A 27,966-nucleotide genomic window follows, 5' to 3' on the forward strand; every position below is an offset into this window, starting at 1 on the left:
CCTCCCTTGCAGGCCTGGTGTCTCCCACTGCCCTCACCTGCTGGCCATCTTGTGGTGGCCATCTTGTGTCCACATGGGGGCAGGATCTTTGACCACATGGGGCAGCCATCTTGTGTGTTGGAGTGATGGACAATCTGCATATTACTCTTTTATTAGATAAGATAGAGGCCTGGTGCACTGGTGGGGGCCTGCTGGTTTGCCCTGAAGGGTGTCCCGGATCAGGGTGGAGGTTCCCTTGGGGTGTGGGGCTGCCTGGGCGAAGGGCCTGTGGTGGTTTGCAGGCCAGCCATGCTCCCTGGCAACCCAAGCAAAGGCCCTGATATCTGGAATTTATTTACCTTCTACAATTGAAACTTTGTAGCCTGGAGCAGAGCCAAGCCTCCTGCTCACTCTGGCTGCTGCCATTTCTGTTTGGTTTTATGTATTTTCTATAATTGAAACTTTGTAGCCTGGAGTGGAGGCCTAGGCCAGCTAGGGTAGGTGGAAAGCTTGGCTTCCTCTGTTTCCGGGGGCAACCCTAGCCTGTTTTCTCCAGCTCCATGGCTGCGGCCATTTTTCTTGGGATTTTATTTTCTATAATTGAAACTTTGTATCCTTGAGTGGAGAGAGGAGCTAAGGAGGACATAGTAGAAGCAGGCAGAGGAAAGAGGTTGTAACCTACTTAAGGCGGTCGGGGTAGGATGGCTATCTTTGTCAGAAGAGTTGGGTGATGGGCTGAGGCTCTGCTCCATAGCAAGGATAGTGTCCTCGCCTGGCAACACCCTGAGGTCATGGTGAACCTTGAGGGATGATAAGACTGACTGGTGTCCTGTGCCCAGACCATGTGGGAATTGGAGATGCCTGCCCTCGGAGGTTCAGTCAACAAGCCTATGTGAGATAGAGGGGACTGAAGACCATAGGGCTCCTCTGTGTTCTGGGGTGAGAGTAAAATGACTCAGTACATTGAATTTTCCTCTTGGCATCCAGTGGCTCAAAGCATATTACACTTTATTTTGAAAAAATTAAGGGGAAAAAAAAGAAGAATTGATTTCCTATAGTCAGGGTATATGAGTGCCAAAATCCACAACTGCTTCCACTGCCTTCCATATTTTGTGTTTCAGAATTAAAGCTTTTTCAATACCTTCTCGTTTTCAGAAAGTTTTGCAAATTCCAGGTAGCATGTGTCATGTGTGCCCTTGAGTCCCAGGTTCTGGCTGCTCTCTACAGCTGTATCCACACAGGCTTCAGCAAGGCCCTGGTTGGAGGCAGCACCTCTCCTTCACCCTGGCCAGGCCTGCCATGGGCTCCTCCTGCATGACTCAATCTGGGGGATGCCAGGGGGTTTGCAGAGAGCTGTGTGATGATTTCCAACATATGCTGTGGCTGTGGTGTGTGCCCAGAGGCAGCCATAGTGAGGAGCCCACTCCTGTGCATGACCAGCAGGCCTCAGAGACTATGAATGGATAGCCAAAGGCACCTTGGTCTCTTGTCTTGACAACAAAAGAAGAGAGATGCCTGGAAGGAGCTGGGAAGTAGCCCCCCATCCCAGGTTAGAGAGGCAGGCATTGTTACCTCAATCAGTCTGGAATCAGCAGAGCAAGCAGGACCCTCCCTTAGCTGGGTGTTGGGCATGGCCTGTATGCTAGTGTGGATGCCATAGGATTGGGCCGAGAGACTGAAAGACTTTGGGGGGGGGGGGGGGATTGGAGGGGTGGAGAGATTGGGAGGGGGGGAGAAAAGGAGGGGTAGGGGAAGGAGTCGGGGAGAGGGGAAGGTGGGGAGGGTCGCACTGGGCCCTGGGCTTCCTTCCCATCGAGAGTGAGAGTCAAACTTTGTTTTCATGAAATCTACAAATATATTCACAATCTCCCATCCCTGGCCAAACAGCGTATTAACATGCTCTCTTAAAAGTCAGTCTGATGGAGTAAGGGCTCCTCACCTAAAAGCCAGGAAGAATGTCAGGCCAGTTCTACCATTCATACTGTGGTTCTGAGATACTTCCTTGACATAGGCCTAAATAGCTTTTCAAACAAGGCGGGATTTTTGTAGAGTGAGGGCAACGCAGAGGGCTCTACGCTGAGGATGCTGCTGCCCTGGGTAGCAGGCAGCTATGAGCATCTGGGGCTGGGGGAGAGGGAGCTCATCTGGAGCAGAACAGCAATGGGATCTGGGTCCCAGCTGTCCCCTAAACTGGCTCTGTCCACTCAACCACTCCTTTCCCTGCTAGGTCCAGTGTGGTTTGACATCTAATGCCCCACTTCAGGCCGCTGTCTGCAGTGATGCCCCAGACCCTCCCAGGCTGCTTTGAGTCCAGCAGTCTACCTCTCCTGCCTTCACACAGGCTGGGCTTTGCTTATTACCTCTCCCTTCCCTTCCGTTTCCCACCTTCTCTAATAGAGCAGCACTGGAGCTCAAGGAGCCAAGCCCCTCAGGACACAGATGGGGAGACTGAGGCCCAATTGAAGACAGAGTTAGCACCATAGCCAGGTCCCCCACCTCTTGCATAGCCCCTCTGTGTCCTTCACCCACCCTCACTCCAATTATTAGAACTTAATAAATTCTGTGGCCGACCAGAGATAGGCTGATGGAGGTCCATCTCCTCTACCAGTGTTGCTCACAGCAGTGTCTGAGAGGCGGTGAGCTTCTCAGCTCCAGGGCTGAGCAAGCTGAGGAGGAGGGCTTGAGGCAGGTGACTGAGAGGCCCTTTGCAGCCCAGATGGATTCTCACACATCAGGATACAGGGAGAAGGTTCTGGCTGAGGAATGGAGATGACTTGCTCACCATGCCATTCTCACTTTCTTGGAAAGCTCTGTGTGGTGCTGAGTGACAAGTTCAAGTGGGCACACAGGCACTGCTAGGGACCAAGAGGGACCCTGGTTGGTGCCAAGGCCCTCACCAACTGGCAAATTTTCTTAAAAATCCACTTTCAAGAAATAACCCTTTCTCGGTTCAGCTAGGGAAGCTGGTCCTGCTCCTCCTCCCCTCCTCCTCTTCCTGCAAGCCCTCTAGCCTGTCCAGAGCCCCCGGGGAGCACTGTGTATCCCCAGGAGCCTTTCTTGAGCATTGGCTGAGTCTGTAGCCTCAAACAGGCTCCCATTTTGGGCTTCCATGATGACCTGGGAATTGGGGACTTTTAACTCCTCTGATAGTCAGGGACAGGGTGATCCTTGCCTGAGTTCTCCTTTGCTCACTCTTGGGGGGCATCTAGAATGGAGAGGGGTGGGGCTGGAATCAAGACAGCATCTCTGAGGCATACGTGGGTAAGGGGTACACAGCAGGACGATGACCATTGGATGACGGGCTTTCGCCTTCTCTCTTCAGGCCTCTTGGCCCAGCCCTGGATGGAGGGTGGCAGGGTGAAGTGCCCTCTGAGCTGATCCTAGAAAGCCTTAGTGAGGGAACGTGGAAAGGGCTGGGGCCATGCTCCACTCCATTCTGTGTCTGGGATGGGAGTGGCCCAAGGACTCAGGGGGCTGGGGCCAAGACTCTTCTGGCAGCTCAGCATGGCTCCAAGAAGCCTTTCCTCCTCACCTCATTGGAAGACCTAGTTATTGCCAGGGACCCTGAGTTATAAATTGCATGAGAGCCAAAAGAGGGGTTACTTTCTCCTTTGGGATGAATTCTGCTAGGAGAAAGAGGATGTAAACAGGTGGCGGTCCACAGTGACCTGGAGGGCTAGGTGCAGCCCTCTGCAGCTCACCTAGCACTGTCCCTGTGGCTGCAGCACACTGGCTCTCCATTTTATCATGTGAGCCTGGCAGGAGTGCTCCCACTTGATGCTGAGGAAACCAAGGCCCAAGGTGTAGCATGACTTGCCCAGAGTCACAGAGCCAGTGAGCAGGAGGAGGACCCTGGACCAAGCCCTGCTTCTTGGATGTCTCTGGCCTTTTTTTCACTAGTTTCTCCCCTAGGTAGGCAGGGAGCTGGCAGGGGCAGGTGGGTGCAGAGGTATCCTGAGGGCTGTGGGAAGGGAAGGGAGAGGAGAGGCCACTCTACTGCTTCTTCCTGCCATGACTCAGTGTCCAGGACCTCAGGAAGTCCACAGACGAAGCTGGAGAGGAAGGGCTGCAGCAGTCAAGGGCTTCCCTGCATCTCTGCCTTCCACCTCCATCAGCCTCTGCCCAGCATACCCTTGTTCCTTCCCCTCCCTGGGAGATCCCCTCCCATGTGAAGACTCCACCTTCACCCCCAGGAGTTGTCTCACTAGGTGTAGTGTGCTCTCAACTCTATTCCTGTGAACTCTAAGAGCAGGAATTGTGTCTGATTCTCCAGTGTGTACTCTAAGCACAGACCCAGCTTTCAGTAGGTGCTCAACATGTGAGTAAGTAGCCGGTAGAATGAGGCAGGGGCAGGTGGGGAAGGAGTGGGATACTGAGCAGAGACCCCTCTCCCAGGGGAATCCTCTTCCTACACAGAACGTGGTTTGGGATGAACCGCTGCAAGTTTCCACAGTGGGCCTGATGCCCTCTTGGTCAAGCTGTAGTTCTGGTGGGTAGTGGCTGCTCTTTCTGAATTCCGCTAGGAGAAAGAGGAAGTCTCATGTTGTCCCCTGAGCCCACCCTAGCCTTCTTTGGCCAGCCCCGCGGCAGGCACATGAGGAGCCACAGAGTAAAAAAACCTTGTTTTATTCAGCCCAGGTCTGGGCAATCTTCCTCTGTGTATGGTCAAAATATAAAAAATAAAAACCAACAACCAACAAAATAATGTTGTAGTGAAAACTTAAGTATGAAATTGGGCCTGGCACCAGGAATCCCTGTGGTTTTGGTCCAGGTTCACTCCCTGAGGCTGGTAGAGAGAGGTGCCCCTGTGTTCAGCTGCCCCTTCCTGTGGTGGGTGGGGTTGTATCCCTTGGACCAGGTGTGTCCTGGAGGGAGGCTGCCTGGTAATCAGGACCTGCTTTGGGAAGCGGGGAGGTTGGCAGTTGTCCACCTTCTTGAAGATCAGGATCTAAGGAGAGAAAGAGAGGCAGGTTTCTGGGTAAGGCCTCTCACTCCACTGTTGGCAAGACCCCCAACTGCCTCCCCTGCCCAAAGACTTCCCTCCACAACCCAGATCCACGTGGGAGAGCAGGCACAGGTTTTGTTCCTCTCAGTAATCTGGGCTTGGGGAGAGAGGCCCCTCAGTCCATGTCCAAGAAGAGTTTCATGGACTCCCGCCCAGATCAGGGTCTCAACAACACCCTTTCCCGTGCCCTAGCCCAGCAGTAGGCAAACTCATTAGTCAACAGAGCCAAATATCAACAGTACAACGACTGAAATTTCTTTTGAGAGCCAAAATTTTTAAACTTAAACTTCTAAAGCCACTTCTTCAAAACAGACTCGCCCAGGCTGAAAACTGATTTCTGCGCATGGGCCACGAAGTTTCAATCACACTGTACCTGCGCGCCTGCATGTGGTATTTTGTGGAAGAGCCACACTCAAGGGGCCAAAGAGCCGCATGTGGTTCGAGAGGCGCAGTTTGCCGACCATGGGCCTAGCCCCATATAGTTTTTTCTTTCTTTCTTTCTCTTTCTTTCTTTCTTTCTTTCTTTCTCTTTCTTTCTTTCTTTCTTTCTTTCTTTCTCTCTCTCTCTCTCTCTCTCTCTCTCTCTCTCTCTCTCTCTTTCTCTCTCTCTCTTTCTTTCTTTCTTTCTCTCTCTTTTTCCCTTTCTTCCTTCCTTTCTTCCTTCCTTCCTCCCTTCCTTCCTCCCTCCCTCCCTCCCTCCTTCCCTCCCTCCTTCCCTCCCTCTCTCCCTCCCTCCCTCTTTCCCTCCCTCCCTCCTTCCCTCCCTCCCTCCTTCTCTCCCTTATTCCTTTCCTCCCTCCCTTCCTTTCTTCTTTCCTTGAGAAATATGTTTTTATTGACTTTTTTAGAGAAAGGGGAAGGAAGAGTGATAGAGAGATAGAAACATTGAGGAGAGAGAAACATCACTGATTGGCTGCTTCCTGCACACCCTCCACAGGGGATCAAGCCCACAACCTGGGCATATGCCCTGATGGGAATTGATCACTGACCCTGCTGGTTCATAGGTTGATGCTCGACCACTGAGCCATGCTGGCTGGGCCCAGACTATTTTCTAGGCAGAGAAATACCAGAAATACTTTCTTTCTAACTAAATAAATATTTTTTAAGCCTTTTTTCCTCTTCAGAAACCCATAGGTGAGAAGGCTCCTGGGCCAGTAGCTCGCAGATGTTAGTGTCTCAGAAACACTCTGACAAGACCGGAGCCTCTCCAAGCATTTATGTGAAGGGCTCAGAGGGAAGGGCCTGCAGGCCCAGGGGAGCAGGGGAGCTAGAGTTTATCAACTCAGAGTTGGGGCTCAGAGATTGATGATGGTTCATTCCAACCAGAATCACTTCTAACCTGGGACTGTTTAATTCAATCTACTTGATAAGGACACTAATGATCAATTACCATTCGTTAAGTGCTACTGTGAAAGGTTCTCAAACACACACAGACATAAGGCCTTTAAATATTCCTTAGAAGCCCACGTGGGATATAAAAAATGGCTATTTTTTTTCCTAGTTGAAAAAGTAGCTCAGAGAGGTGAGGTGAACTGTTCAACGTCACAGAGCCAGGAAGTCACAGAAGTGGGATTGCAGTGCCTGTGCATGTTTTCCCAACAAAGCTGCCTCCTGCTGGTTCCCACTTGAGAAATCTTAGAGAGCCACACTGCAGATCAACTCTGCAGCCTGAGCCCCACCACAGCACTCAGCTTGGGGTTGGCACAGACAAGGTTCTCCTGTTTATCCTGTGAGCTGGGCCCAACTGCAGCTGTGTTTGGCCATCAAGGTGATTCAAATCACCTTGTATTTTGTGTGTTTTGTGTGGCCAGCCTGCTCCTCAAGCAGGAAAGGGGCTGGGGCAGGGTGGGCTGGGGAAGCACTTACTGGACAATCTTGCAGTTTGTCGTAGAAACATAGCGACCTGTATAGTGGATGTTGCATCTCACCACATTGTTGGTGAAGTCAGACTCCAAAACAATGTACTTAGGGTTCACGTGCACCTGGAGGGAACAGAGAAAAGGTCAGGGGGCTGTGCTTCACTTGGTCATCAGGGAAGGTGCTGGATAGGCAGGCAGGCAGGCAGACACACACACACACACACACACACACGGAACAAAGAGAGGAAGACAGAGAAGTGAAGACACAGAAACAGAGATATACTGATGGAGGGACATGGGGAGATGCAGAGAAACAAAGGGAGGAGAGAAGAGACAGTCATAGACAAAGAACATATCAGACCACCCTTCTCAGAAGACTAGAGGCCCGGTGCATGAAATTTGTGCACAGAAAGGGGTGTCCCTCAGCCCAGCTTGCACCATCTTCAATCTGGGACCTCTCAAGAGATGTCCGACTGCCCACCAGGATTGGGCCTAAATGGGCAGTTGGACATCCCTCTTACAATCCAGGACTACTGGCTCCCAACTGCTCACTTGCCTGCTTTACTGATTGCCCCAACCACTTCTGTCTGCCAGCCTGATCACCCCCTAAACACTCCCCTACCAGCCTGATTGATACCTAACTGGTCTTCTGCCAGCCTGTTTGCCCCTAACTGCCTTCCCCTGCAGGCCTGGTCACCCCTAACTGCCCTCGCCTGCAGGCCTGGTCACCCCTAACTGCCCTCTCCTGGTCCCCCCCAACTATTCTTCCCTACAGGCTTGATCACTCCCAACTGCCCTCCCTTGCAGGCCTGGTCCCTCCCAACTCCCCTCCCCTGCAGGCCAGCTTGTGGTGGCCATCTTGTGTTCACATGGGGGCAGGATCTTTGACCACATGGGGGCAGCCATCTTGTGTATTAGAGTGATAGTCAATTTGCATATTACTCTTTTATTAGATAAAATGGGAAGCTTCCCCAGAGCCACAGCTCAGGCTTGGTGGGCCCCACAGTGCAGCATGGGGCATTCGGGGTCAGAGAGGTTGAGTCACTGCCATGAGGTACACAGCAGGGAGTGAGGGGCCAAGCAGGGATCCCATGCCTGGTCTCCCGACTCCGAGGCTCTCAGCCTTTCACCACACATGCCTGTCTATATGACCCATTGGAGGCTTGTTGAATGCCAGGTGGCATCCCCTGCCCTGGAGCCCAAGGTTCCCTACACTCACTGAGATGATGGCCCAAGCATAACCTGCACTTTTTTCCTGAAGAGCTGTCCAGACACAAGGAAGCCTTTCAAATGTTGGGTTATTGTGGGGTAGGGTGGTTCCCTGGGGTAGGCTGCATCAAGCAAATACAGCATAACATTTAAGTCAGGTGGAAAGATATTATTTTTAAGTCCTTACACATTCCTTAAGGGTGGGAACTGTGCATTGCTTATGGTTGAATTCCCAGCTCCCAAAATTCCTGGGGCCTTTGCACATGTTTAATGAGTGGATGAAGGAAGGACAGAATGCCCTTGAAAACCCTGGCCCTTGGTGAGGTCAAGAGAGGCCCATGGAGACTCCTGAGAGGCGCTTAGGATGGGCTGCCCCTGGCAGCCACCTTCATGCAAGTTAAGCTGTCTCCCAAGCCCGTCTTCATTGCTCCTCCTTCTATGAACAGTGGGTTCGGGGGACCTGGCACAATGACCCCCACCCTCACTTCACACCTGTGCGAAGGGAGGCTGAGATTTGCCTTCCCCAGGTGAGGTCTTGAGGCTCAGTCCTGCACAGCCTGTGCAGGGATATACCACATTGGGCAGTGTGTCCTCAATGTGCTTTTCTATCTGTCCCCCAAGGAAGGGGCACTGGAGCAAGTGAGCATTGGAGGTGGAGTTTAGGCTGGAAGGACTCAGTCACTGGAGCCTCAGGCTTTGCAGGGTCACTGTGAAGAGCTGAAGGTTTCTCTCAGAGGGTGATGTCCTCTTCCAGATGGCCTTTACTGACCATGGACCAAGTCCCCTTTTGCTTAGGGAAGACAGAGTCATCACCTCTTCTAACACCAGGGGTCCTCGATGTCTTTATGGAAAGAGGCTGTGTCTGCCCCAAACTGAGACCTTCATGTGGGAAGAGTAGACCTATGCAAGATGCCCCAAGATGCTGCTTCTGCTCAGCTGCTGGGAAGAGGGGAACATGCCCAAAAGCTGAAGCGGATCTCAGAGGTGGGGACACTGATGTGAGCGTTAGGCTGCTGGAGGGGGTGCTCCAGGCTGGGAGTCCCACCTTGAGGATGTAGTTGCCGGGTTGCACATCAGTTATGTCAATCCACTGGCAGTCGATGTCTGCGTTGTAAGTGTCATAGCAGCCTGGGCTCAGGCCCTGAGAACAGAGTAGACGGTGAGGTACTATATACTCCTCAGAGGGCCTCATGACCACTCCAGCCATGGGCCCTCCTTCCTTTGTGCTTTGCCCTGACCCTGGTCTTAGGCAACTGCTGAGAGTGGGTCTGCTCCTCCTTAATCCCACAGGGAGGATGGACCAGAGAGATAATAAATAAAGTACAGGATTATAGGGATCAAATGAAGAAGGGTATGGATGGAGGATATATGGGCACTTTGTGGTGTTTGGGCAGAAAGACAGAAAGACAGAGCTGGGTAGACAAATAGGCAACTGGAACATCATGCTATCCTACTCTGTTGGAATGTTTTATTCTTTCCATGAGTAGACACTCTGGGAATGATGTAGGAAAGGGTCTGATTGGGGGAGAGGAGAGAGTCCCCAAAGGGCCCTGTGGTGTTCTAAGGACTGGAAAGAAGACCCCCCATTCTGTTGATCTGAGTGGCCAGGGGCCTTGGCACTGGCCCTTCAGCTTGGCTCAGGCTGCTTTACTGTCTGTTCCTCCAGCTCCTAGGGTGCAGCTGCATCCTGCACCTTACGCCCCTGCCCTGCATCTCTAGCACAACCTGTGTATGTGAGGTGCATGCGTAGCGCTTGAGGTTGCCGAAGTCACAGGTGCTATCCTCCAGGCAGAAGCTGGCCTTGTGGCCCTCGGCTACCTTCATGCCTGTGGCTGCATCCAACAGGTCGTAGTGGCTGAACTCGTCCATGCTGTGGTAGTGTCTGGAGGCACAGGACAGGAGAACAGAGAAGGCCCAGTCACCCTGGTGCTTCCCATCCCATCCCCCTCCTGAGATGGGCCCAAGTGATCCTGCTGTGACACAGCTTCTTGACCCATCTGGGCTCCTGCCCTCCTGTGTCCCACAGGGCAGCATCTGTCCTGTCCTCAACTAGCCAGGTCACTCTAGGAGAGTACCCCTTCAGAACTCCTCACTTACTTCTGTGCAGCTACTCCCTTGGGCAAATGCCCTTTATTGTAGACATTTCCATCCCTTAAAGATAGATTCTTCCAAGTCCCCTCTTCCAGCTTTTGTTAAGGCTCCTTTGAGAAACTCTTGCCCCAGTGGTGGATTCTTGGCAGAAAACACCTCATGGGCCCTCCTACCAGCACCTCCCACCCACCCCCTAGCACTAATGGAGGAGGGGAGCTGGGGCAAGTCCTCCAGCCCAGAGGAGGGGTGGGAGAGGCCATTGACCCCACTCACTGGTGGCAGCTGTGCCACTCCCAAGTGTGCCTCGGCCGGTTTGGGAGGAAATCCGCTGTGCCCTGGTTCTTCACCCGCTGCGGGAAGCGCAGCAGCACCCGCACATCATAGTCAGTGGCCTCCGGGGCATAGGCTGTGCTGCAAAGACAGGTGGAAATACGGGAGTAGGATTGGGAACCAGGGCACTGAAACCCAGAACTTGTCCCTGATGATCGTGATATCTGACCCCTGCATTTCGGAAAGGCTCAGGAGGCAGATGATCAATGATTCTCTCTCTCTCTCCCTCTCCTTTCCTCTCTCTGAAATCAATACAAACATATTTTTAAAAAACAATAAAAATGGGCCTATCCAGGAGATTCTGAGCAGAGTCATAATTGTTGACTAGTGTGTCACATCTTGTGTGTGGTTCTAAGAATCAGGTTCAGTCTCTTCAATGTCAAAGCCTCTTCACTTTCTTAGTCCTATCTTCTACTCCCCACACACAGGTTCCAGCTTCAAACACTGTTTCTCAAACAGACTTAATTCTTTTGCTAATCTATACTTTCGCCCATGCTGTTTGCTTAAGAACTCGCTCAACCTCCTAGGCCAGTGTTTGGCAAACTGTGGCTCGCGAGCCACATGCGGCTCTTTGGCTCTTGAGTGTTCTAATGCTGCTTCTTCAAAACAGACTCGCCCAGGCTGAAAACTGATTTCTGCGCATGGGCCACAAAGTTTCAATCACACTGTACCTGCCCACCTGCATGTAGCATTTTGTGGAAGAGCCACACTCAAGGGGCCAAAGAGCCGCATGTGGTTCGAGAGCTGCGGTTTGCCGACCACTGTCCTAGGCCAACTCAATTCCCCTCCCTAAGAAATTCTGCTCTGATTGCTCCACTTGAAGGAATTGTGACTGCTTATGAGTTCTAATAGTGATCCACACTCTCCCCAGGCTAGGTCCATGTCACTAGGTCACTTCTACCTGATTGTATGGCTTCACCGACCTGCCTTTTTCTGTTCAGAAGATATGGCTCTGGTTCAGTCTGCTGACTCCCAATTCACTTATGACCCCAATTCCCAACTGAGATAGCTGTCCTGGTTGTCCTCAGGAGCACTTCTCTGGCATTCATTAAGGTCTGGGCCTTAAGTCCAGGGGCAGAAGGTGGCCATTTGTGGGGATTAGCTCTTTCTGAGAGGATGTCTGGACAATAGGCACTGCAGGCTCCTCTCTGCCAGGACATAAGGTCTTGGGTCTTGTCTGGAGGATGCTTGCAATCCATCTGTGTCTGAGTTGGAACAGACATCCTCTTTCCCCCTGCTGTGTTCAATACCATCCTTCTGTTCTGCTCAGCACAACATTGGAAACCATCAAGGTTCTAGGCCCAGCTAGGCCACAAACTTGTGGTGAGATTTGGAACAAGTCCCTTCCCTTGTTTGGGTCCTGCTGGCCATATGTGCTCTGGCACCTGCAGCCCACACTTCAATGGTATCTGAGTGCTCTGTGTTTCAGGGCTTTAGTTTTGCCTAGTTTTCTAGGTCTGTACTCTGCATCCAACTTCCTCTGATGCCTCAGCCATTGCTGACCTCTCCCAGCTAACTCCAGCCTGCACACTGCTCATGCTAGCTCTCCTCCCTCTCCCAGGTGCCTGGTTCTGTCCTTGGGGCATGTCTCTCTGGCAGGACCAGGACATCCCCGGCAGGACTGTGCCCGGTTGCCTCCTGTCCAGCCCATGCAGGAACTCAGGTCTGGACACAGGGGATGCTCCAATGAAGATAGTTGGATTTTGGCTCAAGCTCCTCAAAACTCAGCCTATGCCTATGGATTGCCACGGAGGCTGAATTACCCACCGCTGAAGGAACCATAGCAGGAGCATCATCACTGTGTTCTTTCCATGGACAACTGAATGGTACTCAAGGTGTAGTACCAGGATTGTTGCTAGTTCACACACTCTTTGTTGCCAGTTTGTAATGAGATAAGGAACTTGCACCAGCATGTAAATCAATTATATTACTAATCACAATGTTTAGTTAAGCTGATAGTGCCTTTTTTGAAGCCAGATTTTCTTGATGAATGAAGCAGTGAGTTGAGCTACATCCTGGTATAATCTCCTTATATTGTCACAGAAATAACAGATGTGGTCAGCTATTCTGAGTGGCAGCGGACTAGAAGTTCCATAGTGAGAAAAAGTTTAGATTCCAAAGGGCTTTCCAGATACTAAAAAAATAAATAAATAAAAGTAAACAAAGAGTTCAAATGTCTAAACAAAGCAGGTAATTAAGAAAAATAGGTGCTTCCAGAATAGAGAAATGTCAACAAAAGAGGTAGGTCAATGTAATATTGAACTAGTTATTTAGCACAGGGAGGTGTCCCCAAGGCGTACATATTTGAATAAAATATTTATTGTTTATGAAGTTAGAAGCTAGCTCTGTAGGAAGCAGAATCACCTGGGAACAATGGAGAGTTGGCTGTGCTTGCCTTTGGGGTCATGTAAACTGGTCTCTTTTCCCTCTCTGGTGCCACACATAATTGAGGCCTCTTTGTCACCCATGCCCACTATCACTGCTGTATCCCAGGTCCTGGGTCTCCCTGAGGACTTCCCAGGTCCTCGTAGAAGCACTGGGAACCTGGACCCTTCTTATAAGGCAGCGTAGAAAGAAAAAGTTTTAGTTCCTATCATTGCACCTCAGTTTCCTGCCCTGCTGAACACATATCTTCAGGGCTGATATGAAGATTAAAAGCCACAGTAAAAGGAAGCTTCTTTGTATAGTGACAATTGCTGGATAAAAGATTGCTCCCTTCCCCTCCTGACTCCCTTGTAGCAGGCAAAGCTCATAGATGGTGAGGACCAGGTCCTGAGAAGCTCAGACACTTGGCCAGTCAAGCACTTGGACATTGGCAGCCTCGCATGCAAGTTCTGGGTGACTCCTAGGGATTGTCCCAATGCTCCAAGCTTCATCCTCAGCTCCTTACCTGGCCAAGCACTTCTCTTCTGCTGCACAGCGCAGGGAGTATAGATGGGCTCTCTGGACATAGGTGGACGCTTGCACATAGTTGGGGTCTGGGACCAAGTCAGGGAGACCTGGGAATGAGCAGTGGGAGAAAGGGAGGAGGGAAGAAGAGCATGACATTAAGAGTCAGGCTGGCCATGGTTAATGCCCAGAGACCTCCCCAGCCCCAAACACCCTTTGTCATTCTTCTTCCTCTACACAGGCCTCCCAGCCTGGGCGAGGTGTGGGATGTGAGCCCTTCTCCCTAGGTTCAGGTGTGGTTCAGCGAAGTCAGGGAGCAGGAGCTCACCTCTGGAGCTCTGTGCTGTGGGAGTGCTGAGACCTGCTAGCATAGCTGGGACATGAGTAAGAGCTAGAGGACAGGGCAGAATGTGGAGAGCCAGAAAAGAGGGAAGGGTATTCTTGGTAAGGGGGGACAGCACGGACAAGACCTAGAGGCAAGACTGCATGAACCAAGTAATTTCCTGACAGAGATACCTTCCTCCATGTCCTTATTCCCCAGGTCTCTGCATCAGCCTCCAGACACCCTCTGCTCCTCTTGCCTAGCTTTTTTCATAAACCACCAAGATAACTCTGGGCTTTTGGCCCCAAATGAGTCCCAGCAGTCTTGTGAGAAAGCCAGGTGAATGTTGGCTGGCAGAAGTAGGGGTGGGCAGGAAGGGATGGGCTAGAAGGAAAACATATCCACAGAGCAGGCTGCTGACCAGGCAGGGTTCTCAGCCTGAGCACCCAGCCCCACTCCTTCCAGTCATCTTCCCCCAGACAGGACCACCCTCCTTCCCCTGCCTGCAGCTTCTGGCCTCCAACCTGAGGGCACCTGGCTTCTTCTCCTGGAGATCTCAGGGGAAGTATGGAGCCTTCTACACCCCTGTGATCACTTGCTCTCAGGATATGCCAGGATCTGTCCATCTGACCTTCCTTCCTCCTTAACACTCCCAAGAATAAGGTATTCCCACTAAGGCTTTTAAGAATTAAAACTCCAGACCCCATCTGCATGAAATAAATCTTGATGCTGGGAGTGTGGGAGTGGTGGGGCATGGAGTATGGTGGGAGGTGGGCAGGGGGATTCCAGAGCCCTGGGCCCCTGCTGGGTCACTGACTTACAGAAAAGTGAGCCTGGGCCTCTATATCCTCTCCCCTCTTAGGCTTCGGGGATTCTGGCAAATAAAGATGAAACAAGGTTGTAAGCCCTCTGCTCTTGGGAGACAAGCAAGGCAGGGGGACTTCTGTCCTGTGTACAGGCTTCCAGCTCACTCTTCTGGCTACCAAAACCCTCTTGTTAGCTTTTAGGCCCAGAAAATGAGGCAGAAGAGGGCACTCTGGCTTCTAAGCCTTTCACAGAGGTGTCTTCCTGCAAACCATCCCTCACATGTCCCCTGGGGTCCCAGACTGTACCTATGCCTGACCTGGGGTCCCAGCCTCATGTGGAGACCAAGTCCAGGCAGCCAGTGTGACCTCACCTCCTTGGAATGAAGAGAAGTCTTGGAGCACTGGGGTGGGTGAGGATGAGGTGGCTCCTGGCTGATGGAGCCATCTTGGCCAGCCTAGTTCCCATTACTCAAGCCCCCAGGAATGCCTGCAGTCATTTTCCAAGGGCTCCTCAGGCCTTCAAAGCAAGGGGATACCTTGGTGTCTAGCTGGTTCTCACCCACTGGTTCCTAAAAGCCTCTGAGGGAGAAGTGAGGAAAACAGGAATCACCCCCTATCCTTCAGCAACATGTGAGGGTGGTCAGCCAGGCTTGAAGCCTCATGAGATCCAGCATTTGGCCCTAGAAGCTGCCTCCCCCATCGCAGGCTCGGTTTCAATAAACACTGCACAGATGGCTCCACAAAGCATTTCTGGCCTGGCCAGTCCACGAGCCAACTGTGCAGTCCAGGGAAGTTAGAAGAGCCTGTTGAGTAAGAGGCTAGGGGTATTCAGGGCCAATGAAGGTTAGTGCCATTACAGACCTCTGACTCTTGCTTGACCCTGGTCCTTTATTGAGCCCTGATCCTAACCACATACTGAGGTCTGATACCTATCAACAATTCTGAACCTCAGACTCATTGCTGTTTGTCTCCTGACTGTAGACTAAAGCGTGGTACTTAAAAAAACAAAACAGACCACACCTTAAAATGAGTCATTTTGACATCAACAATCCTTTTTATTGTAGCTGAATGTGGTCAAGTTTTTAAAATAACCTCCAGAGCCATGGCTGGGTCGAGTGTGTATGTGTGTGTGTGTGTGTGTGTGTGCGAGTGTGTGTGTGTGTGTGGGGGGGGGGTTGGAGTACTACATGTGGGCAGACACCTCTGAGCTGCTGGTTACAATCTGAACCCTGACCCTGGCCATAGATGATCTTCCTCTTTTTGTTGAGAAATCTCAGGTTCAGGTGGATGCCTCTTGCTTCCATTGGCAGGGAAGACCCACCATACATCCCACACTCCTATCCCCATGTTGCGGGGCCTCATCCCAAGGGCCTCTGTCAGGTGAGATTCTTTAATGATTAGCACAATAATAAAGTCATCCCTCAGTATCCAAGGAGTATTGGTTCCCAGGACCACCCCCAAGGATACCAAAATCTGCAAATGTTCAAGTCCCTTAGTCAGCCTTCTTATCTTCCAGTTCCCATTCTCCAGATGCAGAGAGCCCACTACACTTTACTGTTCCATCATCCACAGCATGATCCTCAACCTGTTCCCCACAAGATACCAGGGCACATGGAGGTGCTGGAGGGAACTGAGGCTCAGAAAAGGCAATGAATTTACCACAGTCACACAGGGATTTGGGGCAGCTCCAGGAGATCCTGTGTCCTAAACCCCTCCCAGAACTCTTGTCATTCTTTAAAAAAAAAAAAAAAAAAAAAAAAAATGAACATTTTTGAAATTTCATCTACACATTAAAATGTACAGATTTTAGGTCACAGTCTGACAAATTTTGACAAATGCAAATATCACCACAGTCAAGCTATGGATTTGAGAAAGGTTTGGGATATTTTATTCAGAATGTATGGAGTAACCCAGCCCTTGGATGTGGCACTGGAGACCCTATTAAGTGGGTTCCAATGAGAACTTTTTGTGGAGACTCCTGTTTTTATAAGTGCAGAAAATGGAATTAATCATAATTCTCATTTCAGAGCAAACTAACTATTATCATTGGTCTATGCAAGGCCCAGTAATAATTGTAATAAAAATTTTTAACCTTCATTCTGAGCCCTGACACTTAGATATGTCCTGGAATATTTGTGTCTCTAGAAAATCTGCAGTGCTTATGTATTCTTAAAATATATAATTGATATTGTCTTATCATCTCATTCTGATTCTTGAGTTTTCAGCCAATGCAAACTTTTAAGATATATGTAGTTCATTGCTTGTCATTGTCAAATAGGACTCTGCAGTATGCATCCTCCACTCCATGGCCAAGCTAGATGGTATCCTGGGATAGACCCACAGGGATGGGGCTAACCACCCAAAGGATGGCCTTGCTCAGGCTACCCAGGGAGGCCCTGGTCATCATCAGCATCTGGTCCTCTGCTCTCAGCAGGTAGACAAGAGCCTGGCTTCTATCCTACTCTGTCACATATGTTCTGTGTGACCCTGGGCAGGCTTGGCCCACTCCAGGCCTGATTGCCTCTGTTTCTTTAGATCTAATTGTCTTCTATTCTACTCATGGCCTGGAGCCCTGGGCTGGGCCCCTGTGGGCACTCTTCCATGCTGACCATGGGGTCATGCACTTAGGAATTCAGGCCGCTTAGAGCCTAGCCCAGAGTGGGGAACATTGAGTCAAAGGGCAGCAAAGGCCCCTGGGATGGACAAAGCCAGGCTGCTTGGCTAGGGAGGGGCTGGATGTAATTGAATCTGGTCCCAAGGCCATTCCAGAGGCAGCTGCTGGTCTGGGAAGCCTTTCAGCCTAGGAGGGCCCATTAAATCCTACAGGGCAGTGAAGACACAAAGCCAAGGACAAGGGCCAGCTTTTGTTTTTTGGCTCTCTCTCTAGAGCGTCCTCTGTAGGGGATCCACAGCTCCTTCACAATGTGTTCAGGTCTAGCCTGCCCTAATCCCTCATTGTCCAGGTCCCTTCCCTTTTCAAAGGCTCAGTTTCCTCATATGGACAATGGGGAGATTGGACTAAACAGTTCTTGAGCATGATTTGATAGCTCCATAAACACTTGGAGATTAAAATACTTTTTAGGATCTATTCAGTCTACTCCCCAGCCTTGGGTAAGAGTCTAAGACCTCTGACAACCTCTACGGACGATTACAGCCAGGAGATTCTCCCACGTCTGACCTACTTCCTTGCTCAGGAAAGATCTGTTCCCTCTTGCTCAGTGGTTCATGGAAGCTGCCCAGAGCAGAGGACCTGTGGTTACATTTCTGCTGTTTCCCCACACCTCACCTATTTCCCTGCTGACTTCCCCTTTCTATGGGTTATATAAACCTTGTCTCTTTGGAAATCTGTCCTCACAAGAAATAGATGAAAGAGATGGGAATGCCAAATAGCCTGAGCCGGGCTGGAGGATAAACAATGGCCAGCAGGAACGGGGCAGTGGTCTGTGAAATATGTGTGCAGCGGATGTTCTGGCTCATGCAGCCAGACTCCAGAGGAGTCCCGAGGTAGGAGAGCAGAATGCTCACAGAGCACAGCCTTGAATAAAGATGAGCCGAGCCGAAACCAGTTTGGCTCAGTGGATAGTGTTGGCCTGTGGACTGAAAGGTCCCAGGTTCGATTCTGGTCAAGGGCATGTACATTGGTTGCGGGCACATCCCCAGTAGGGGGTGTGCAAGAGGCAGCTGATAGATGATTCTCTCTCATTGATGTTTCTAACTCTCTATCCCTCTCTTCCTCTCTGAGAAAAATCAATAAAATACATATGTGCCCTATGAAATTATCATCTAATAATGATAACATTAAATTGTCAGCACGGGCCTGACAGTGCCACATCGGGCAAGGTGGTTGTGTGGTCCACTGTGCCTGGCCATGAAGGGGCAATTGCAGCCCAAGCAAAGGAGCTGTGATGCCATAAAGTCAGGCCCAGAATTTTCAATGCTTCCCCATTGTCAACAGAATTAAGTCTAAACTTCTCAGGGTGGTCTGGTCTTACTGCACCTGACCTTTTAGATCTTCTCTTAACCCTAAGGATCAGTAGACATCTACTTAGCATAACTAACCTTTTCTGCCCTGGCCTCTAACACTATAGTGCTCTTGTCATGGAATTGTCTATAGCACACGCACGCGCGCAAACACACACACACACACACACACACACACACACACACACACCAGCTCTGACCTCACAGTCTTTAGACCAAATCCTACCTTATCAGTCTTGAACATCCCTCTGTCACTACCCTGACTCCCCTCCCAGCACACATCTGCTGCCCCTACCCAACTGGGAGGCACAGTCCAGTAGCAGTGACAACCTCACTCTGTGGGGCAGTCCCAACTCAGAGAAGGGGATCTATCAGTGTTTGTTCAATTGAGCAAACTGCCCAGGAAGCAAATAGGGGCTGAGCTGGAAGGAGGCTAACCTTAGGGAGGTCAGCTACCTACCACTCTGGCTAAGCCTTCAGCCTCTTCCTCACACACCTCACTGCCCTCCCATCTTTGTGGGTCCTAATCAGTGATTCTGACCCCACCTCCAAAAGTCTTCCTGGATGCTCCAGTCCCCTGAGTTCCCTCTCTGCCCCTGGGATCCTTCACAGTGACCTGAACTGTTTACCATTCTTACAAAACCCACTCGCACGGTCTTCCCATCTCAGCTTCTAACAATTTCATTCTTCCAACTGCACAGGCCTTAAACCTTCATATTATGCCTGACTCCTCTCTTTCTCTCACACCCTACATCTAGTCCATCAGGAAATCCCATTAGCTCTATCTAAAGAACACATTCCAAATCTGACTTCCTACCACCCCCATTTCTGCCACCCTGCCCAGCTGCCATCATCTCTGCCTGGATTTCTGTACTAGCTGCCTATCAGTCTCTGGCCTACCTTTCCATTGTCCATTCCCAGCATAGCAGTCAGGTCCTCTGTTTCAATGTCACTGCTCAGCTCAAACTCTGAAATAGCTTCCCGATTCATGAAGGGTGTTCCATGTTCTGACCCTTTTATCTCTCTGGCCTGTCTCCGATTATGCTCCCATTCCCATTCCACTCTGTTCTAACCACACTGGCACACACTTGAAAACCCCAGGGAATTCTTCCCTCATGGTCCTAGTACTGGCTGTTTCCTCTATCTGGAATGCTTTTTCCACAGACATAGAGTTGACTCATTCTTCTCCATGTCTCTGCTCAAATGGCACCTTCATGAGGCCTACTCTGAACACTTTTGCAACCTGCCTCTCCCTGCCCACACTCCTGACCTCCCTTATGGAAAAATATAGTACTATATTTTTCCCATAGTACTTACCATCTTCTATTATTTACCTATTTATTATGTTCGTGCACGAAAACATAAGATTCACATGAGCAAAAATTTTGTCTTTCTTTTCTCTAATGAATACCCAAGTTCTAGACCACTGCCCAGAACATAATAAGGCACAAATAATGTTGTTAAATAGCTGAATGTCCTCATGAAATGATCATCCAGTTGAGAGCACCTGGGGGTGGGAGGGGCTCTGCTTTGCCTGCAGCCCAGCTGTGGGCTCAGGTCTCAGTGCACAGCAGGTCTGGGAACTTGAGAGACAGTTGATATATTGGTGGGTTTGGGCCACTGCACCCTGTGTGACTGGTTTCTTGCTGCCAGGGTATGACCACTGTAAGGACAGGGATGAGTATGGACACCCCTGAGTTCCCTGCACTCAGCTCACGGCCTGGCAGCACTTGTACATCCTTGGCGTGCATGTGCACAAATACTTGCACCCCACAAAGGGTCTGATAACATCTGCCTGTGTGAGCATAGACTATATTATCAACCAAAGGCTGGGATTGACTCCAAAAGTCTTCTTTTGAAAAAGGACATTTACCAATTGTCTCATAAGCAGAAATAAGGGTGGATTGTCTCCTGAGGCTTTAATGTCACAGGCCTCTTGAACCGTGCCTCCCTCATCTAAATTCCTTCTGCTCTGACACCAGTATCACCCATTTCCAGATGATATTGGAATTCCTGATTTCTGGGTGCCATCAACAAGTGGAAGAGGAACATTGGCCCAATTCTAGTCCTGTAATCCTGAATCCAGAAAAAAAGACCCTCTAGGTCCAGCTGCCTATGACAAGGAGGCCATTAGGTCAGGGCAGAGTAGAGGACACGACCCAACCTCTCTTTTCAGCCTCCCTCTGGAGCCCTGCCGGTAGCTGCCCAGTAGGAATGCCTGCATGGGAATTGGAAGCAGCTGTGATCTGCTTGAGCCAACCTCCCGTCTCCAGTTCTCCCCCCTCTTCCTCTCCTGCCATTTCAGCCACTGCTCTGAAGAGTTTTCCATGTGTTCTTGGCTTGTATAGGAGTGGGGTGAACTCAGGCTGGGACTATTGGGAGGCGTGCCCTTCAGAGCTGAGAGGACACTGAAATAGGGGGCCCTAGAGTTAGAGATAGGGAGAAGGGAGACAAAAGGCCAGAACTTTCAGATCAAGTGTGGCAGCAGCCTGGTGCCAGTAGGTCCTAATGACTTTTCACCTTGCTCGGCCACCACCCCAAAAAGGCTGTGACACTTGTGGACTCAAGGCAAAACTCAAAATGTTGGTTTTTCAGGGGGTCCAGACCTGAGCGAAACAATGAACACAAAGACATAGCCTTCCCTGAGGGGCAGTTAAGTGGGGTAAAGGGTCAGCCTTGGCCCAAGCTTGGCCACTGATGAGTTCTGAGATCCTGGATAAGTAACTGAACTTGGATAAGTTACTGAGCCTCAGTTTTCTGGTCTGTAAAATGGGGGTGATAATGCTATCTATTTCCCAAGGTTGCTAAATGAGAAAATAAAAATACTTGGGGGAGTTAAATGAGAAAATAAAAATACTTGGCATAATGTCTGGTACACTGTAAGTGTTCAATAAATATCAGCTGCTATTATTATTTAAAATAGGAATTATCTCTTCTTGCAGGGGCGAGAGGATATGACTCTGCAAATGGATGAGGAGAGAGGAGACAGGAAGTTTGCCTGAGATGAGGCTGCCAGGATACCACTTGTTTGTTCCCACACTAGTGGCATTTGACTGTCAAACAGGGAATTAGAAGGAAGACCCAGGTCCCTGTCTCCACAACCCATCTGACCCTTTATGACAGCTTCGTTGGCCTGAAAACTCCATTTCTTTCTGAAGGAGCATTGAAACAACTTCAGGGAAGGAGAAGGGGCACTGAGCTGGGATTCTGTCTTTACTAGTCACCAGTTATGTGATTGTGGGCAAGTCACCTCTGAGGGCCTGAGTTTCCTCATTGGCAAAATGGTGAGAAACACACTTTGGGTTGTTATGAGGATTAAGTTACTCTAATTATAAAGTGTCCAGGACAGGGTTAGGCACTACAGAAGCACTAGATGAGTGTTTGTTAAATAAAGGTCTGAAGTCTGGAGTGAGGATAACAAGGATCACACCACACTGCTGAGTGACTCTTCACTTCCAAAGCCTTGTGCACTCATTGTCCCAGCTCATCCCATCACAACTACTGCCTGTAACAGTTGACAATCAAATATTTGTTGATTGACCAAATAAATGAAGTGTGTAAGGTAAGCAATAATACATAAAATTTTAAAAAGTAATAATATATGATATTAAGAACTCAGGATGGGGAAATCATACAGACTCAAATCCTGGTTTCACTACTAAGAGGCTGTGTGACAATTAACAAATGAGCCTATCACCTTATCTATAAAATGGGATGAATGACAGTACTTGGCTCATTATTGCTGCAGGAGTTAAAAGGGGTGATATGTAAAACTAGAGGCCCAGTGCACAAAATTCATTCATGGGTAGGATCCCTAGGCCTGGCCAGTGATCAGGGCTGATCAGGGCCTTCTGGCTGCTGGCTGGGGCCTCCTTTCCCCAGCTGCCTGCTGCTGGCCGGGGCCTTCCTTTGTTCCACGCTGCTCTCTGGTGGTCAGTGCACGTCATAAGGACCAATAGAACTCCAGGTCTCCCGGTCAAACTCCAGGGACACGTTGTATATTAGCCTTTTATAGATGCCCAATAGATGCTAGTGTCAATATCCTCCTCCCCTGCTGCAATTAGGGGAATAGGCCCAGAGAGGGGAAGTTGGTGGAGGAGACCCAGGCTTTTGCATTGCCTGCTCAGTTTGCAGTTGCAGTGAGTCCTTCTGGGCCATTTCTGTGCAATGCAGAGAAGACAGTGTCAAGGTGAACTCTGGCTCAGTTGCATCTAGAAGTGAGACCTCTCTAAGTCTCAGTTTTCTCAGCTGTACTAGAGGACCATAATCTTCACCTCTCTGGGAGGCTGTGAGGATAAATGAAAGTAAACATTTAACCACTAAGTTCAGCAGGTGTTCTTTAGCAAATGGCCAAGTTGTTACCATCATCTCTGACTTGGAACTCTAGCTCTGGATGCTTTCTAGGGTAGACTGCTTCTGTCCTTCACCACATCTATTCCAAGTCCTAAGAAGGTGGGTAGGTGACTTGAAGGGGAAGGCAGTAGGGATGTGAGCAGGGAGCCAGGGCTGCTGTCAGGGACAAAGGGACCATGTATGGCCTCTTGAGTGCAGAGCACTGGATGGAGAGTAAGTATCCCAGAAATACCTGGGTGTGCAGGCAGAGGAAACCTCTAGGCCTAGCTGATGCAGAGTTCCCACAGGGATGCAGAGGCTTGAGAAGGGGCGGAGGAGGAGGTTAAAGGAAGGAGGTACCTCAAGGTTCTGGAGCCACAGGCCAAGGCATTAGATTCTGTCCTAAAGGCTTTGGGAGCTATAACCTTCTTGAGCAGGAGAGTAACATGGTCAGCAATGCAAAGGTTTATCTGCCCCATGTGCCAGATGGACTGGTAAGGGAGAGGCAGGGGTCAGGGGATCAGGGAGGAGGAAATCATAGCTCTCTCTTAACCTCTGATTGGCTGTGTGAGGGAAGGGCTAGAGAACCTCTGCCAGGGTAGGCTGGTGAAGCCATGAGAGATGTCCTGTGAGGATGGCCCATGCCACCTGCTCCATGTTACTTTCATAGGGTTGCCAGGGGTGTGAGGGGGAGGCCCTAGGAAAAGAGCTGTGGTATTCTGGGGTCAGCACTAAGACCACCAGCTCAGAGAAGATGAGGCTGTGGAGAGGCAGGAGCAGGGCAAGGAAGCCCAGGAGGGGAGGCCTAGCTGTGGGAGAGGGACAGACACAGCAAAGGAGATGCAGCTGGGCCTAGGAAGCAGGTGGCCACCCTCCAGGCCTCTCATGGATTTGTGGACAGCCAGGGAAAGTATGTTACCCTCTCTGAGCCTCTGTTTCCTAGTTTTCTCTCCAGTTACACATTTCAGAGTCAGATATTCTTGGATACCCCTGCCCAGGGTGAGAGGCACCCCAGGAAGAAACTGGGCTCTGGACAGGCACTTGGAAACCACCCAGATAGAGGGAGGAGGGTGGTGTGCACATGTGTTTAGTGTTGTGAGGACACATCCACACCCACACACTCAGGCTGCCAGTGCTGGGCCTCAGCCCCCTGGCTGTGTGGCCAGGAGGAATGAGGTCAGCTTTGGAGAATCTGCCCTGGACTCCCACACCAAGCCTGGGGGTCTGAGTTAAAGAACAAGACTTGGCCTTCCCTGAACCAGGATTTTCCATGGTCCTGGCCTAGCAGAATAAGGAGGGGGACCAATAATAGGAGAGAAGGTAGTGTTCCCTCTCTGAGCCTCAAACTCGCCTGCACTCCACACAGTCCCACCCCACACACCACCCCTTCATGACAAGGGGAGGGTGCTGATGGCCATCCTTTGCAGCAATGCTTGGACACCTCCTCTCTGGGAAGTCCACCCTGAGTCCCCAGGCCCTGATTTTGGAGAATCCTCCTCTGACCTCATATAGTCCATCCCCCAATGCTTGCCCAATCACAGTACTGAGATGCCCTCATTTCTGTGCTTCCCAGTGCAGGGCCTAAATTTGGTGCACACCAGCACACTCTACCTGGCCTCTAGCATACTACCTTCAGGGGAAAAATGTCTTTAATCCAAATGAACTGTGGAGCTCAGGAGCAATGGCCGGAGGCCCTGCTAAGCAGCAAGTACCTCCACTCCAGACATGGCCTCATCCTGGCAGGTCCCCTTCTGAACCTTAAAAACTGACAGGCCAAAAAGGGGGCCTAAAATACCCAGTGTCTTGGAGCACATATGTCCGGCCCCAGGTCTGACTCTGCCAGCAGTGCTGTGGAACTTGAGGCTTTGGTTTTCTCCTCCGCCCAGAGGTGGGATGCCTTTGGCTGAGTACCACTGAGTTCCATCCTAAGAAAAGCCACCACAAAAACTTAGCACCTTATAGGCCAAATGTCCTCCCCTCCAAGGAGCTATAGGAGCAGCTGATGTGCATGTGCTGCAAGTCCCAGTGAGGAACACCCTTCATCACATCGCAGAGGGCCCTCCATTTTGGTCCTTTTTAAGCTCCTGCAGATTCTCAAACTGGGAATTAGCACCCAACTCGAGTGCTATGCCTTGGATGTGAGGGAGTGGTGCTACCTGTGGGGACACTCCTCTGAACTACAGCCGTGGGTTCCAGCAGCCCCTAGGGAGACAGGAGCACCGCTCTTACCTGAACCCCTGCCTCAGCAGCAGCCTCTCACCCAAGGTCAGTATGGCTGAAGACGAGGCAGCAGTCCCTGTACTGACAGAGGCAGCAGAGAAAAGGCTGAGAGTGCAGCACCTGAGCCCCTGGGCCTTAAGGCCTCAGCCCTCCCCTTGTGGGCTGATTTTCTGTGGAACAGAGAGAGAATCAGGGCACTGATTGCAGCTTGAAAAAGGCATGGCAGGAGTGGAGCATACATGCATTGGAGACTGAATGGAAAACTTTGACCAAGGTGGGTTGTGAACTAGCAGAAACAGAAGGAAGAAGTGGATTCTAAGACAGAGGGTGGGCCAATAGCTGGCCAGCTCTGGCCAGACCACTAGCGGGCCCTTGGCACAGTAGCCCACTTGCTAATAGCACATGAGGAGTTGCCCATCTGAAGAAGGAAGGTTGTCTGTCCCCTGCACCGTGTCTTTGTGTACAGATGGCTTGGGCTTTCCAGGTCGTAATGTCACCCCTCCATCCCAAAAAAACCAGAGGGAGGCCCATCCACGGTGGCCTTCTAAGACTTTCTCAGGGCCAGTACTAGGATGAGCTAGTTGAATGAATGAGGCACTGGCCTGGGGTACAAACTTTAAGAGGGCGCCAAAATACTCAGTAACCAAGATAAGCAATATTTGATACAATATTTAAAAAAATCAAAATCAATGCAAAAAATCTGTGATGAACAAAATACCAAAATTTCAAATAAAGATATCATCAGGATTGCTGATTTTTCAGTCTGCCTTGGGCTCCAATTTGGCTTGGCATGGCACCATTACTGATTCTATTTAAAATCTCATCACAGATTTTTTTTTGCATTATTTTGATCTAAAAATACATTAAATATTACTTATCTCAATTACTGATTGTTTGTCAGCCTATTCAATTTTGCACCTCTCTCATCTAATCTGGATTCCTGCCTGGGGCAAGAGCTTCCCCTCTAGCCTCCGGTTCATTGGGGCCAACCTCACATAATCCGGTGACTGTGAATTTGCCACACCTCCAGAGGCATCCCTAAAGGCCTTTCTGACACTCTTGTTCCCTGCTTCACCCTGTGAGGCTGGCATAGGGGCAGCTGATTGGAGTGATTTAGAGGCAGGGAGAAGGGCTCCTTCCCTTTGTCGCCAAATGACTCAAGCCAGGTTTGGGAGGAGCCTCATCTCAACGCTTGACCAGTTCCTCCAAACTCCCCTCCCCCCCTCGCCCTTCAAGCCAGGGTCAGAGCCCAGGCCTGGCCAAATGCTGGCACTGATGACATATGGACGCTGGGAGGTGTATGCACTGGGGCTGTGGATTGGGACCTGGGGGGGGGGGGTGGGGGTGGGGGTCTTTACTTAGCTCTGGGAGGGCCTTTGGTAAAAAGGACCGGGGAGGGTCTAGACGCACAGAGTAGTTCATCAGGGACCAGGAATACAAAGCACAGGGCTGGCCCTGGGGCCGTACTCACCGCGGCCGTTCTGGGTGCGCCGGTACACGCTGCCCACGCTGAGGCGGCCCTGCTGCGAGCCGCTGCGCTCCGCCACCGGCGGGGGCGCGTCCGAGCTGCGCACCGGCAGGTAGGGCGGCTCCGGCATGCGGAACTGGGGCTGCGGCTCCACCGCCCTCTGGGGCACGTAGGCCTCGGGAGGCAGGTTGGCATAGGGCGGGTACCAGCCGAGGGCGGGGTCGCCGCCGTAGGCGCCGCCGGCGGCCTGCGCTGCGTCGGGGCTCGGGCCCGGGCCGGGGAGGGCCTGCTCGGAGCCCGCGGCGCCCTCGTGGTAGAGGCTGTGCGAGTAGCGGCGGTCTAGGCCGTCGGCGGGCGGCGGCGCGTAGGGCCTCTCCGGGGCCGGGTAGAAGCCCTGCGGCGAGTACTCGGGCTGCTCCTCGCCCCCTCCGCCGAACTCCTCGTAGCGCGGCCGCGGTTGGAACGGATAGACTACCCCCGCCGAGGCCACGGCCGCCGCCCCGGCGCCGCCGCCGCCTCCCGCCCCGCGGTAGTACACGTAGCCCTGTTCGTAGGTCCGTGCCGCCGGGTCGTAGGTCTCGTACTGGCTGACGAAGGGCGCCTGCGGGTAGGGGAACTGCTGCGGGATGGAGGACGGCTGGCGGTACATGCTGGCGAAGGCCGAGGCCGAGACCGAGGAGGCGGAGCCCCCGTGCTGGGAGACAGAGGTGCGAGCCCGGGCCATGCCCGCGCTGTCCCCGACGGCCACCTCGCGCCAGTTATCCGGCACCTGGCCGAAGCCGAAAGGGTGCCGCGCCTGGCCGCGCACGGTGTCCGAGCCCACGCGCCCGGGCAGGGGCAGAGACGGGGCCTGCCGCCGCCGGGGACCTCCTTGGCTGCGCCGCAGCTGGGTCTGGGGGGCGCCCGCCAGCAGCACCCGGGAGCTACCCTCGGCGCGCGGTGCTCCGGCGGGGACGTACTCGGAGCCTGAGTTGAGCAGGCTGTACACCTGCCCATTGTTCTCCCACTGGATCACCTGCCGCCAGCGCCCCGAGTCCGGGCCCTGCCCTGGCTGGGCCTGTTGCCCGTGTACCAGGATGCAGAGGCAGGCGCCCCACACCAGGGTTCCCACCTGCAAACCGGCTGGGGCCAAAGCCATGGTGGCCCCTCTGAAGAGACCTGGTGGACCGAGAGGCTCTCAGGAGTGGCCCCCTGTGCGTGCTTCTCTCCCCACGGCCTCGAGGACAGGATGGCTCCTTGCCTGCCGCAGCTCTAGTTTTGTTCATCCTGGCCTTGGTCCGAGCGGGACGGCTCCTCCGATGACAGCATTTCGAGGCCAAGGGGTCAGGGCAGGGCAGGGGCGGTGCCCAAGGCTGCAGGAGGCTCTCTGCAGGGCACCGGGCAGGACCGCCTGGGGGCCTTACGTGTGCAGCCCTGCACTGGCTGGCTTTGGGGCTGGCGCTTTCCCACTCTGAATGAATAAGCAACAGGCTGGA

General features: G+C 51.7%; 1 protein-coding gene across 1 annotated transcript; it reads right to left on the bottom strand.

Moving 5' to 3' along the window:
- Nucleotides 1-4,588: 4,588 nt before the first annotated feature.
- LOXL1 (lysyl oxidase like 1) lies at nucleotides 4,589-27,965 on the bottom strand. The gene is made up of 7 exons (XM_084905937.1): nucleotides 26,495-27,965; nucleotides 13,364-13,472; nucleotides 10,417-10,554; nucleotides 9,778-9,934; nucleotides 9,098-9,193; nucleotides 6,851-6,966; nucleotides 4,589-4,927 (listed from the first exon to the last, which is right to left on the bottom strand). Exons 1-7 carry the CDS (start codon nucleotides 27,627-27,629, stop codon nucleotides 4,921-4,923), a joined length of 1,758 nt encoding a protein of 585 aa, XP_084762063.1. The 5' UTR covers nucleotides 27,630-27,965; the 3' UTR covers nucleotides 4,589-4,920.
- Nucleotide 27,966: the final 1 nt, after the last annotated feature.

This window comes from Pipistrellus hanaki (genome assembly GCF_964339955.1).
Source record: "Pipistrellus hanaki genome assembly, chromosome: 1".
Classification (NCBI taxonomy): Eukaryota; Metazoa; Chordata; class Mammalia; order Chiroptera; family Vespertilionidae; genus Pipistrellus; species Pipistrellus hanaki.

Bases quoted from the DNA above. Each gene is read 5' to 3' on its own strand.
- LOXL1 (XM_084905937.1), bottom strand. From the start codon at position 27,629: ATGGCTTTGGCCCCAGCCGGTTTGCAGGTGGGAACCCTGGTGTGGGGC. The intron at 13,473-26,494 runs GTGAGTACGGCC...GCTCATTCCCAG, and splicing joins GCGCACCCAGAACGGCCGCG to GTCTCCCTGACTTGGTCCCA. The intron at 9,194-9,777 runs GTTGTGCTAGAG...CTCTGTTCTCAG, and splicing joins CATGCACCTCACATACACAG to GGCCTGAGCCCAGGCTGCTA.